Here is a 12,321-nt window from a genome sequence, read left to right as displayed (position 1 = left end):
AGTACACAGTTCATAAAAAACAATATTTGTTGTTATTGTCATTGTAAGTGGGCCTAAACACTTATATTAGAAATGGAAATGACTGCTGTCATTTGATTCTAATAATAAGAGAATGTTGTCTGTCTATCTGTGTTGGCCCTGTGATGAGGTGGGGACTTGTCCAGGGTGTACCCAGCCTTCCGCCCGAATGCAGCTGAGATAGGCTCCAGCGACCCCGAAAGGGACAAGCGGTAGAAAATGGATGGATGGATGGAGATGGAAGTTGTTATTTAGTGAGGTTTGGGCCAGGTGTGCTGCTGGTGTAGCCACAGTGTGCAGGTGTGATGTTGCTCACATGGACTCCACTCAATGCTCAGGGACTTTTTGCGTTTGCTCACACATGAACAATTAGAGGGAACATTGATTGACAGAGTGTGTGTACCTTAAATGCTGACTGATGGTGGTTTGAGGTGAAGTGTCATTGGATCCTCTATCTCTCTTTACTAGCTTCGTGGAAGCATGTTGCTATGTAGCTTGTTTCAGCAGATTTGAATTGCTGTTTTGGGCAGTAGATGGCATCTTTGATCCAAAGCACAATTTACATTTAACTAAAATGTTCTTTTCTTTGTGCTCGACAAAAGAAAAGTAATGAAAATATCTCCATGTTAGCAAACTCGACTTCTGGCTCCGCCATGATCAGACACGCCCCCCTCTCCTCCCTCCCCTCCCTCCCCACACACCCACACAGAGCGCATGTCTCTCTTCTCCGGCTTGTGACACAAGAAGAATCAGAACGATGACACAGCAGCCCTCCGATAAAACACACTTTATACTACATAAAAAGTAACGTAAAATAACGCAGTAACGCATCATGTAGTAACGGTAACTGAGTTACTGAATATAAAAAATAACGCGTTAGATTACTAGATACCGCCGAAACTAACAGCGTTACAGTAACGCGTTACTTTGTAACGCGTTAGTCCCAACACTGATTTTGATACTTTTCTATACTTTTCTAAATAAAGGGGAGCACAAAAAATGTCATTATTTGAATTAATCTTAGGGTAGATGAGACATATGTTTATTATTGTCATTTAGTCCTTAAATAAAATACTAGACAACTTGTCTTTTAGTAGTAAGTAAACAAACAAAGACTCCTAATTAGTCTGCTGACGTATGCAGTAACATATTGTGTCATTTATACACCTATTATTTTTGTACACATTATGAGGGACAAACTGTAAAAATGGATTATTAATCTACTTGTTCATTTACTGTTAATATCTGCTTATTTTCTGTTTCAACATGTTCTATCTACACTTCTGTTAAAATGTAATAATCACTTATTCTTCTCTTCTTTGATACTTGACATTAGTTTTGGATGATACCACACATTTAGGTATGGATGTGATACCAAGTAGTTACAGGATCATACATTGGTCATATTCAAAGTCCTCATGTGTCCAGGGACATATTTACTGAATTTATAAACATAATATGATTTTTTTTTTTAAACGTGAAAAAAGATTGTGTGATGCTAAAAAAATATCGATATAATCATAGTAGTATGGACTAGATACGCTCTTGTACTTGGTATCATTACAGTGGATGTCAGGTGTAGATCCACCCATGGCATTTGTTTACATTGTGACGGCGGTGAGCTATTGAATCCTCCTACGGTGTGTAGTGAAGCATGTTTAGCTATTCCTCGTCCTCCAGTGATCATGCTACTTGTAAGAAACGTTATTTGGAGACCAAGATTAGTGATTTAGAAGTAGCTAAAACACTGCGGATGGACGTTAGCCGCCAGCTAGCTAGCCATGTCTTAAAGCATCTCTTCCTGAGGGTGTTTCAGTGTTATAACTTCACCTTTATCTTTACTTTTTACACCAAAATGCGTCTATTCTCCCTTTTCTGTCTACACACTGTGTCTGCTTGTAAGTACTCCGTGTGTGTGCGCTGCCCAACATGCTCCTCTGCTCGTAAAACCAGCAATGTCACCACATGACCACGACGCACCGTCATGCCTGTAGAAAAGAAATATGGCAAACCGGTACTTTTCTTACCGTTTTTTGATTCATTAGTACCGCGATACTATACTAGTACCGGTATACCCTACAGCCCTAGTTCAGTGTAACCCAGGGCATTAATTGGCTCGCTCACATTAACACAGGTTCTATCAACATCTCTCTCTTCACTATGTAATATTCAAATGCGATATAAACATGCTCCACTCTAGAACCTCCTCTTTTGTAGGGACATGAAGGCGTGGTCAGCATGCTGGCAGGCGTGGCACACCTGGAGGCCCGCGATGACAACGGACTCACACCTCTCTTCCTGGCAGCCCAGCATGAACGGAGGACATGCCTGAAGGTCCTGGTGGAGGCCGGTAAGTACATCACTCCGCCAAGATCCAGCTGGTGCTGCTCAAACATGTATAACCTGATATAGGTCTTTTAATACCATAATAACAACATATATATATATATATATATCATACACTGTATTTTCCAGACTATAGAGCGCAATGGCCACAACCACGACATTTTAGAAGAAAATATATTTTTCCATATATTAGCCGCACCAGAATATAAGCCGCAGGTATACAGTGGGGCAAAAAAGTATTTAGTCAGCCACCGATTGTGCAAGTTCTCCCACTTAAAATGATGACAGAGGTCTGTAATTTTCATCATAGGTACACTTCAACTGTGAGAGACAGAATGAGAAATTCAGGAATTCACATTGTAGGATTTTTAAAGAATTTAATTGTAAATTATGGTGGAAAATAAGTATTTGGTCAATAACAAAAATTCAACTCAATACTTTGTAATATAACCTTTGTTATCAATAACAGAGGTCAAACGATTACTATAGGTCTTTACCAGGTTTGCACACACAGTAGCTGGTATTTTGGCCCATTCCTCCATGCAGATCTTCTCGAGAGCAGTGATGTTTTGGGGCTGTCGCCGAGCAACACGGACTTTCAACTCCCTCCACAGATTTTCTATGGGGTTGAGGTCTGGAGACTGGCTAGGCCACTCCAGGACTTTCAAATGCTTCTTACGGAGCCACTCCTTCGTTGCCCGGGCGGTGTGTTCGGGATCATTGTCATGCTGGAAGACCCAGCCACGTTTCATCTTCAAAGCTCTCACTGATGGAAGGAGGTTTTGGCTCAAAATCTCACGATACATGGCCCCATTCATTCTTTCCTTAACACGGATCAGTCGGCCTGTCCCCTTAGCAGAAAAACAGCCCCAAAGCATGATGTTTCCACCCCCATGCTTCACAGTAGGTATGGTGTTCTTGGGATGCAGCTCAGTATTCTTCTTCCTCCAAACACGACGAGTTGAGTTTATACCAAAAAGCTCTATTTTGGTTTCATCTGACCACATGACATTCTCCCAATCCTCTGCTGTATCATCCATGTGCTCTCTGGCAAACTTCAGAGGGGCCTGGACATGCACTGGCTTAAGCAGGGGGACACGTCTGGCACTGCAGGATTTGATTCCCTGTCGGCGTAGTGTGTTACTGATGGTAACCTTTGTTACTTTGGTCCCAGCTCTCTGCAGGTCATTCACCAGGTCCCCCCGTGTGGTTCTGGGATTTTTGCTCACCGTTCTCATGATCATTTTGACCCCACGGGATGAGATCTTGCGTGGAGCCCCAGATCGAGGGAGATTACCAGTGGTCTTGTATGTCTTCCATTTTCTGATAATTGCTCCCACAGTTGATTTTTTCACACCAAGCTGCTTGCCTATTGTAGATTCACTCTTCACAGTCTGGTGCAGGTCTACAATTCTATTCCTGGTGTCCTTTGACAGCTCTTTGGTCTTGGCCATAGTGGAGTTTGGAGTCTGACTGTTCGAGGCTGTGGACAGGTGTCTTTTATACAGATAACCAGTTCAAACAGGTGCCATTAATACAGGTAATGAGTGGAGGACAGAAGAGCTTCTTAAAGAAGAAGTTACAGGTCTGTGAGAGCCAGAGATCTTCCTTGTTTCAAGTGACCAAATACTTATTTTCCACCATAATTTACAAATAAATTCTTTAAAATTCCTACAATGTGAATTCCTGGATTTTTTTTTCACATTCTGTCTCTCACAGTTGAAGTGTACCTATGATGAAAATTACAGACCTCTGTCATCATTTTAAGTGCGAGAACTTGCACAATCGGTGGCTGACTAAATACTTTTTTGCCCCACTGTATACCTGGTGAAATGAGTTATTTACACAGAAATGTTGATTTACATGCCTTAATTGTTTGCAAACGGTGTCTGTACACACATGCCAGTCTTCCCAGCCGTGAAACACAGCAGATGGTGCACTCCATCATCACAAAGCCCACAATATTTATATGCTTATGTTTTCTTTCATTACCGGTAAATAATGTTTTGTCTAATTAAGGGGGCTAAAGGCTACTTAAAATGTCCTGTTGGATGTTTTATTTTTATGTATTTTTTTTTTTTACAAAATAGTGCTGATAAATGTAATATAAAGTAGCGCCCGATTGTAGCTGAGATAGGCTCCAGCAACCCCGAAAGGAATAAGCCAGTGGTTCTCAAACTTTTTTTGTCATCCCCCACTTTGGACAAGGGGGAGTTTTCAAGCCCCACCTGCCCCCATCGCCCCAACAGAGCGCTAATGCCAAGCTTTAACATTTTAAAATTTATTGAACATCAAGTTGTATACATTCAAACTCAATAACATAAAATAACATTAAGTTCAATAATAAATAAAATAACTGTGCAGCTGTGGTATAACTTGCATCAAGTTCAATAATAAATAAAATAACTTCCATCAAGTTCAATAATAAATAAAACAAAAGTGTTATAACTTGCATCAAGTTCAATAATAAATCAAAAAAAGTGTTATAACTTGCATCACGTTCAATAATAAATCAAAAAAACTGTTATAACTTGCATAAAGTTCAAAAATAAATTAAAAAAAGTCTTATAACTTGCATCACGTTCAATAATAAATCAAAAAAAGTGTTATAACTTGCATCACGTTCAATAATAAATCAAATAAAAGTGTTATAACTTGCATCAAGTTCAATAATAAATCAAAAAAAGTGTTATAACTTGCATCAAGTTCAATAATCAATCAAATAAAAGTGTTATAACTTGCATCAAGTTCAATAATAAATCAAAAAAAGTGTTATAACTTGCATCAAGTTCAATAATAAATCAAAAAGGTGTTATAACTTGCATCAAGTTCAATAATAAATCAAAAAAAGTGTTATAACTTGCATCACGTTCAATAATAAATCAAAAAAAGTGTTATAACTTGCATCACGTTCAATAATAAATCAAATAACTTGCATCAAGTTCAATAATAAATAAAAAAAAGTGTTATAACTTGCATCAAGTTCAATAATAAATAAAACAAAAGTGTTAACTTGCATCAAGTTCAATAATAAAAAAAAAAGTGTTAACTTGCATCAAGTTCAATATTAAATCAAATAAAAGTGTTATAACTTGCATCAAGTTCAATAATAAATCAAATAACTTGCATCAAGTTCAATAATAAATCAAAAAAAGTGTTATAACTTGCATCAAGTTCAATAATAAATAAAACAAAAGTGTTATAACTTGCATCAAGTTCAATAATAAATCAAAAAAAGTGTTATAACTTGCATCAAGTTCAATAATAAATACAATAAAAGTGCCTCTTTGCAAAAAAAAAAAGGAGGAGCTATGCATTTGGCAAGACAGGGCAAGTGACAGCACTTTCCCCCAGGAGAGCCACCTTGCTTCACTGTGAAACAGCACGGCTGTATGATCAGCTCCCATTTCCTCACACAGTGCAGAGAACAGTCGCACTTTCAGTGGTCGTGTTTTGATCAAATCTACCGCGCTCACAACATCTGTTAAAACCTCATTGAGTTCGGGGCTGAGCTGCCTTGACGCGAGTGCTTCCCGGTGAATGACACAGTGTGTGCCCGTCACATTTTTGTTTCTCTGCAGGCGCTGGCTCTGGCTCGACGACCTTTGAGGTGCGAGTCACAAATGTATATATTTGTGTAATTGTGATCCACACATTAGCCTGCTACCCATCCGCGCGAAAGTTTGTTCCGCTTAGCCCCGCCCCCATTAGTTACTGTTGCTATGTCTGTCAAACTTTCGCTCGTACCGAGAAATATAAAGCCTACAGTAAAAATAAGTACCGGTAATTTCCATTTATTTATAAAGCGGATTTCACAGACAGAATCACAACGTGATTTACAGTGTGTATAGAAAATGAAAGCATAGTAAAAAAAATAATCTAAGAATATAATAATTAAAAAAACATTTTTTAAGTGAAATTTCCTCCCGTTCCTCGCGCCCCACCTGTCATGTCTCTATTCCCCACCAGTGGGGCGCGCCCCACACTTTGAGAAACGCTGGAATAAGCGGTAGAAAATGGATGGATGGATGTAATACTTACAAATGTTGCTTGGAGGGATGAATGAGGAATCCTTTGGAGCAGAAAACGCCACGGGCAGTTTTACTCACGGTTTGAAGCATTAAAACACAAAGTACATTTTCAACCCGCAACGCCGTCCAAAAGAAGGCGCCGTGGGTTTAATTAAAACTATTTGACACAAAACATTATGGTCATAGGTGAAGAAAAATCCGTAAATTAGCCGCATTGTTTTATAAGCCACGCGGTTCAAAGCGTAGGAATCAAGTCTTATAGTCCGGAAATTGTGGTATAAACAACAAAAAAAGACTGTAAAAATGTATTTACCAGTGACGTGCGGTGAGGTTGATGGCTGGTGAGGCACTGACTTCATCACAGTCAGATTTACAAACATATGAACCCTAAAGAGTATCTTATTCACCATTTGATTGGCAGCAGTTAACGGGTTATGTTTAAAAGCTCATACCAACATTCTTCCCTGCTTGGCACTCAGCATCAAGGCTTGGAATTGGGGGTTAAATCATCAACAATTATTCCCGGGCGTGGCGCCGCTGCTGCCCACTGCTCCCCTCACATCCCAGGGGGTGATCAAGGGGATGGGTCAAATGCAGAGGACAAATTTCACCACACCTAGTGTGTGTGTGACAATCATTGCTACTTTAACTCATTGGCGTTGTTAGGCCTATTTTAGGGGGGATCAAGCCCCCCTAAAATATTCTTAAGCCCCCCTAAATAATTTGGTGGTTTTTTTTGTTTTTTTTTACAAATAAATGCCGACATATTCATTATAAAGTGGCCCAAATATGAGTTTAAATAAATAATCATATAACCTGTTATTATTCACTCAGTTTCCCCTCACTTCGTAGCCCCTTTCGTGCGTGGGTATCCAATCCATTCCACTTGTTCATATAGAAAATGCCCACATCACTCAAATTCCAGCCCGCATTTTCTCTGCGACCTTGCTTGCGGTCCTGCAGATGTACGAAGCACATTATCTTCCTTTACAATGAGTGAAGCTGCACAAAACCTTGTGTGTGCAATTGTAAATCATTTATTTTTGAAGTTTTGTGTTTCTTGTAGAATCTATATAAAGTAATATGCATTAGCCTATTGTTAAAATAATGAAAAAAAACATCATTAAATATATTTGTTTTATTGTATTGTTACATTAATAGCTGTTTTATTATTATAGGATGGCTTGTTAAACATTTAATAGGATTTTCAGAGGGAGGAAAAACCAAGACATTTAATATAAAATGTAAAATGAATAAATACATAAAAAGAAAAAGAAAATATATGGTTAAAAGCCATCGTCCCGGGGAACATTTCATTTCGTCCCGTGCATTTTTTTAAAATAATAATAATAACAATGAATAATTTCTAAGTCTTTGTTAGCCGTTTGTGAAGTTTTGTGCTCGTGCGTAACATTCGCTCGCATCCTGTGCATCTCCTGGGGGCAAAGCCCCCCCTGTCCTTAAAAGCTAGTGACGCCCCTGCTTTAACTTAACTTTAACTTTACACGTACAAACTGTAGCACACAAAAAAGCACATTTAATAAAAAAAACGTTATTATGGTCTTACCTTTACTTATAAGTGCGGGAACAGTGGTGTTGGTGTTGGAGGAGTTGTGAATGAATGTAATATGAAATCCGTGCTGCAGTCTGCAGGTGTACCTAATGTTGTGTCCTTGCAGTCGTTCACGGCTCCTCCGGCGCGAGCAATGTTGTTTTTGCACTTTTTGGCTTCTTGTTAAGTGACTTTTTTTGGGTGGATTCGGTCTTGCACGTGGAGGGTTTGGGTGTGGGCTTTGGTTGGTGTGGCGCTCCCGTCGGGGGGTGCAGTCTGCGGCGAAGGGGCCTTAACCAGCACCAGGAGGCGGGGTTACGCGAGCCTCAGCCAGTGCGTCTTCGCAGCAGTTTTATGATCGCTCAGCACAAGAAATACGTTACACACATACAGTTGTTGACAAAATACACTGTACATTATATACCTCAGCTAACTAAACTATGGAAATGTATAATATAATTCATATAGCAATACAGTCTCACTGCACAGCAGGCCAGCAGTTAGCCCAGTCCGCAATCCATGTTGAGGCACTGAGTGACGCGCCTCAACTGGCTGCTGATCACCGCACCGTTTCTTCTCAGTATTTGAACGGCAAATGTGAAAATTCAGCGATTTTGAATAAAAATATGGAAAATAACTTTATAGTATAATCACTGGATACATATAACAATTTAATTTTTTTTTTTTCTTTTTACATTTTTTTTCTTTCCAAGATGGCACGTGAGGCCCCGCCTCACCTGCCTCTAGTGACCGCACGTCACTGGTATTTACATACTTTAATTGTTTCCAAACGGTGTGTGCAACATGGCAGTAAAACGGCTGATCAAACAAAACAGAAGTCATGGTCATGGACCCATTACCTGCGCAAGCTAGCTCCCCAATCAGCTAAACAGACTCAGTAACTCCACAGTGATGTTTTGGTGAATTTACTGAGGAATTTGTGAAAGTGAACCAATACAAAAAGAATGCCATTGGAAGTTAATAATACTAACACAGGCACCCGTAAATCTGTTAGCATATTAGCTAATGCTAACGACGCTAGCTTGATTACATTACGATGGCACGTACAGACATCACACAGGGGACGCTTTAGTAAGTAAGAATTGTTTTAGTTATATTGTAAAACTTACAAACTGGGGCTGCGGTTGCTGAGGTAGTTAAAAAGCTCCTCGGTGGCAAGGCTCCGGGGGTAGATGAGATCCGCCCGGAGTTCCTTAAGGCTCTGGATGCTGTGGGGCTGTCTTGGTTGACAAGACTCTGCAGCATCGCGTGGACATCGGGGGCGGTACCTCTGGATTGGCAGACCGGGGTGGTGGTTCCTCTCTTTAAGAAGGGGAACCGGAGGGTGTGTTCTAACTATCGTGGGATCACACTCCTCAGCCTTCCCGGTAAGGTCTATTCAGGTGTACTGGAGAGGAGGCTACGCCGGATAGTCGAACCTCGGATTCAGGAGGAACAGTGTGGTTTTCGTCCTGGTCGTGGAACTGTGGACCAGCTCTATACTCTGGGCAGGGTCCTTGAGGGTGCATGGGAGTTTGCCCAACCAGTCTACATGTGTTTTGTGGACTTGGAGAAGGCATTCGACCATGTCCCTCGGGAAGTCCTGTGGTGAGTGCTCAGAGAGTATGGGGTATCGGACTGTCTGATTGTGGCAGTCCGCTCCCTGTATGATCAGTGCCAGAGCTTGGTCCGCATTGCCGGCAGTAAGTCGGACACGTTTCCAGTGAGGGTTGGACTCCGCCAAGGCTGCCCTTTGTCACCCATTCTGTTCTGAACTTTTATGGACAGAATTTCTAGGCGCTGTCAAGGCGTTGAGGGGATCTGGTTTGGTGGCTGCAGGATTAGGTCTCTGCTTTTTGCAGATGATGTGGTCCTGATGGCTTCATCTGGCCAGGATCTTCATCTCTCACTGGATCGGTTCGCAGCCGAGTGTGAAGCGACTGGGATGAGAATCAGCACCTCCAAGTCCGAGTCCATGGTTCTCGCCCGGAAAAGGGTGGAGTGCCTTCTCCGGGTTGGGGAGGAGATCTTGCCCCAAGTGGAGGAGTTCAAGTACCTGGGAGTCTTGTTCACGAGTGAGGGAAGAGTGGATGGTGAGATCGACAGGCGGATCGGTGCGGCGTCTTCAGTAATGCGGACGCTGTATCGGTCCGTTGTGGTGAAGAAGGAGCTGAGCCGGAAGGCAAAGCTCTCAATTTAGCGGTCGATCTACGTTCCCATCCTCATCTATGGTCATGAGCTTTGGGTTATGACCGAAAGGACAAGATCACGGGTACAGGCGGCCGAAATGAGTTTCCTCCGCCGGGTGGCGGGTCTCTCCCTTAGAGATAGGGTGAGAAGCTCTGCCATCCGGGAGGAGCTCAAAGTAAAGCCGCTGCTCCTCCACATGGAGAGGAGCCAGATGAGGTGGTTCGGGCATCTGGTCAGGATGCCACCCGAACGCCTCCCTAGGGAGGTGTTTAGGGCACGTCCGACCGGTAGGAGGTTGCGGGGAAGACCCAGGACACGTTGGGAAGACTATCTCTCCCGGCTGGCCTGGGAACGCCTCGGGATCCCCCGGGAGGAGCTGGACGAAGTGGCTGGGGAGAGGGAAGTCTGGGCTTCCCTGCTTAGTCTGCTGCCCCCGCGACCCGACCTCGGATAAGCGGAGGAAGATGGATGGATGGATGGAATTACAAACGTTGCATGGAGTGATGAAAGAAACATCCATACAAGTAGAAACACAACGGATGGCTAGAAGACCGAAAGGTAACTGTACTTTGGATTCATAGTTCAGTGGGAACAGAAGGGCGATGTAGCACCTTCAGTTAGCAAACTTGTCCAAAAGATGGCGCCATAGCACAAACATGAACACACCTATTCAGTGTGTTTGCTTTGTTTTTACACTAACATTGTTTGTTACAATAATGACAATAATGACATTTTTGTGGTCCCCTTTAAGTATTGAAATATATTTTGGTACCGGTACCAAAATATTGATATCGGGACAACACTTGCAAATAAAGCTATTTTTTTTGAGAAACTTAAGTTGGAGTGTGTTTGAAAGTGCACCACCTGTCCTGGCTCAGGTGTAACACCTGGGCCATCAAAGAGTTTTTGATGCCTTACCAAGCAAGAACATGTTGTGACGTGAAGGTGCCAACGTGAACACGCAGGCGGCTGACATGGCCACGCCGCTGCTGATCGCCTGCCAGGAGGGTCACGCCGCCTGCGTGGACGTCCTGTTGGAGCACGCCGCCGACCCCAACATGACCTGCAGTAAGGATTGGCCCCAACTTCCCATCCACGCCGCCGCCGAGTTCGGCCATTGCAGGTACTGATGGACTCAACTTGAAATGCTATTTGTCACCATGGTAACCCTCGTGTTGGCGTGCACAGCATCGTCAGGAGGCTGGTACCCGCCACGGAGCGCAGGTGTGATAGAGGCGAGGGCATGGTGAGTCCGGTCTACTCGGCGGTCCAGGGGAAACACCTGGAGGTTCTAAAGCTGCTTCTGAATGAAGGCTTCAGCCCCGATGGACAAGACTGCGACGACCTCCTGGGCTACCGCTCGCCTTTCGCCGCCGCCGTACACGAGGCGCACCTCGCTGATCACAATCCACTGATAAGCGTGCTGCTGGAGGCGGGCGCCCGTCTGAAGGAGGATGATTGGACGGACATTGTACGTTTTGACAAGCGCCCCCTGCTGGAGGAGGTGTTGTCCATCATGTGGATCACGCCTCCAGAAAGTGGCGACTCGGCAGCGGCGCGGCGTGCGGGCAAGAGGGTGATGACGCAGCAGGAGCTGAGGGACATGCTGCGTGCGGTGCTGGGTGATGTTCTGCACGCCAACTATTGGCTGCCTGGTGTTCTGCAGGCGGGACTCGAACCAACGTTGCTGCTGCAGCCCAACTTGTATGTCCGTCTCCTTTTGTCCCGCCTTTTTTTTTTTTGCTGCTTCACCTCTTTTGTGCCTTGCAGGCTGGGGGGGGCACGCAGTGACGTGGTGAACTATCTCCTGCACTTTGTCAACTGGTCCACCTTGTCGCACGCTGACAAAGTCGTTCTGGGTCGGAGACGGGCGGAGGAGACGTGGCAACCACACCCCCACTTTGGTACACCGCAAGCTAAGATGATATTTTACTAAGCGATTCTAAACAAAATCTCCTCTCCTCCTCCATCCAGACTCCATCCCTACTCTCGCCCACCTGTGCCGCCTGGAGGTCCGACAACAGTTGGGACCAGACGTGGTCATGAGGACCGACTGTGTCCAGCAGCTGCCCGTGCCATGCTGCCTGCAGGACTTTCTCCGCTTCAGGGACATTCCCAAGCCTTCTGACTAAATGTTCCTTGGCTGGTGATGATCACAGTTTCTTTCTGCTATGAAAGTTCAAA

General features: G+C 43.5%; 1 protein-coding gene across 3 annotated transcripts in view; it reads left to right on the top strand.

Annotated features, from left to right (window-relative positions):
• asb3 (ankyrin repeat and SOCS box containing 3) overlaps window positions 1-12,321 on the top strand; it is a 20,690-nt gene extending 8,369 nt beyond the window's left edge. For all 3 annotated transcript variants that reach the window (XM_061926788.2, XM_061926789.2, XM_061926787.2), the window contains exons 5-9: window positions 2,236-2,368; window positions 11,083-11,260; window positions 11,326-11,841; window positions 11,908-12,041; window positions 12,112-12,321. In XM_061926788.2, the coding sequence (XP_061782772.1) occupies window positions 2,236-2,368; window positions 11,083-11,260; window positions 11,326-11,841; window positions 11,908-12,041; window positions 12,112-12,269 (1,119 nt within the window). In that variant the 3' untranslated portion in view covers window positions 12,270-12,321. The remainder of the gene's footprint in view (window positions 1-2,235; window positions 2,369-11,082; window positions 11,261-11,325; window positions 11,842-11,907; window positions 12,042-12,111) is intronic.

The sequence above is a fragment of the Nerophis lumbriciformis genome, linkage group LG32 (assembly GCF_033978685.3).
Source record: "Nerophis lumbriciformis linkage group LG32, RoL_Nlum_v2.1, whole genome shotgun sequence".
NCBI lineage: Eukaryota > Metazoa > Chordata > Actinopteri > Syngnathiformes > Syngnathidae > Nerophis > Nerophis lumbriciformis.
Note: the sequence above shows the minus strand (reverse complement) of the source record. Positions and strands in the feature narration are given on the sequence as shown.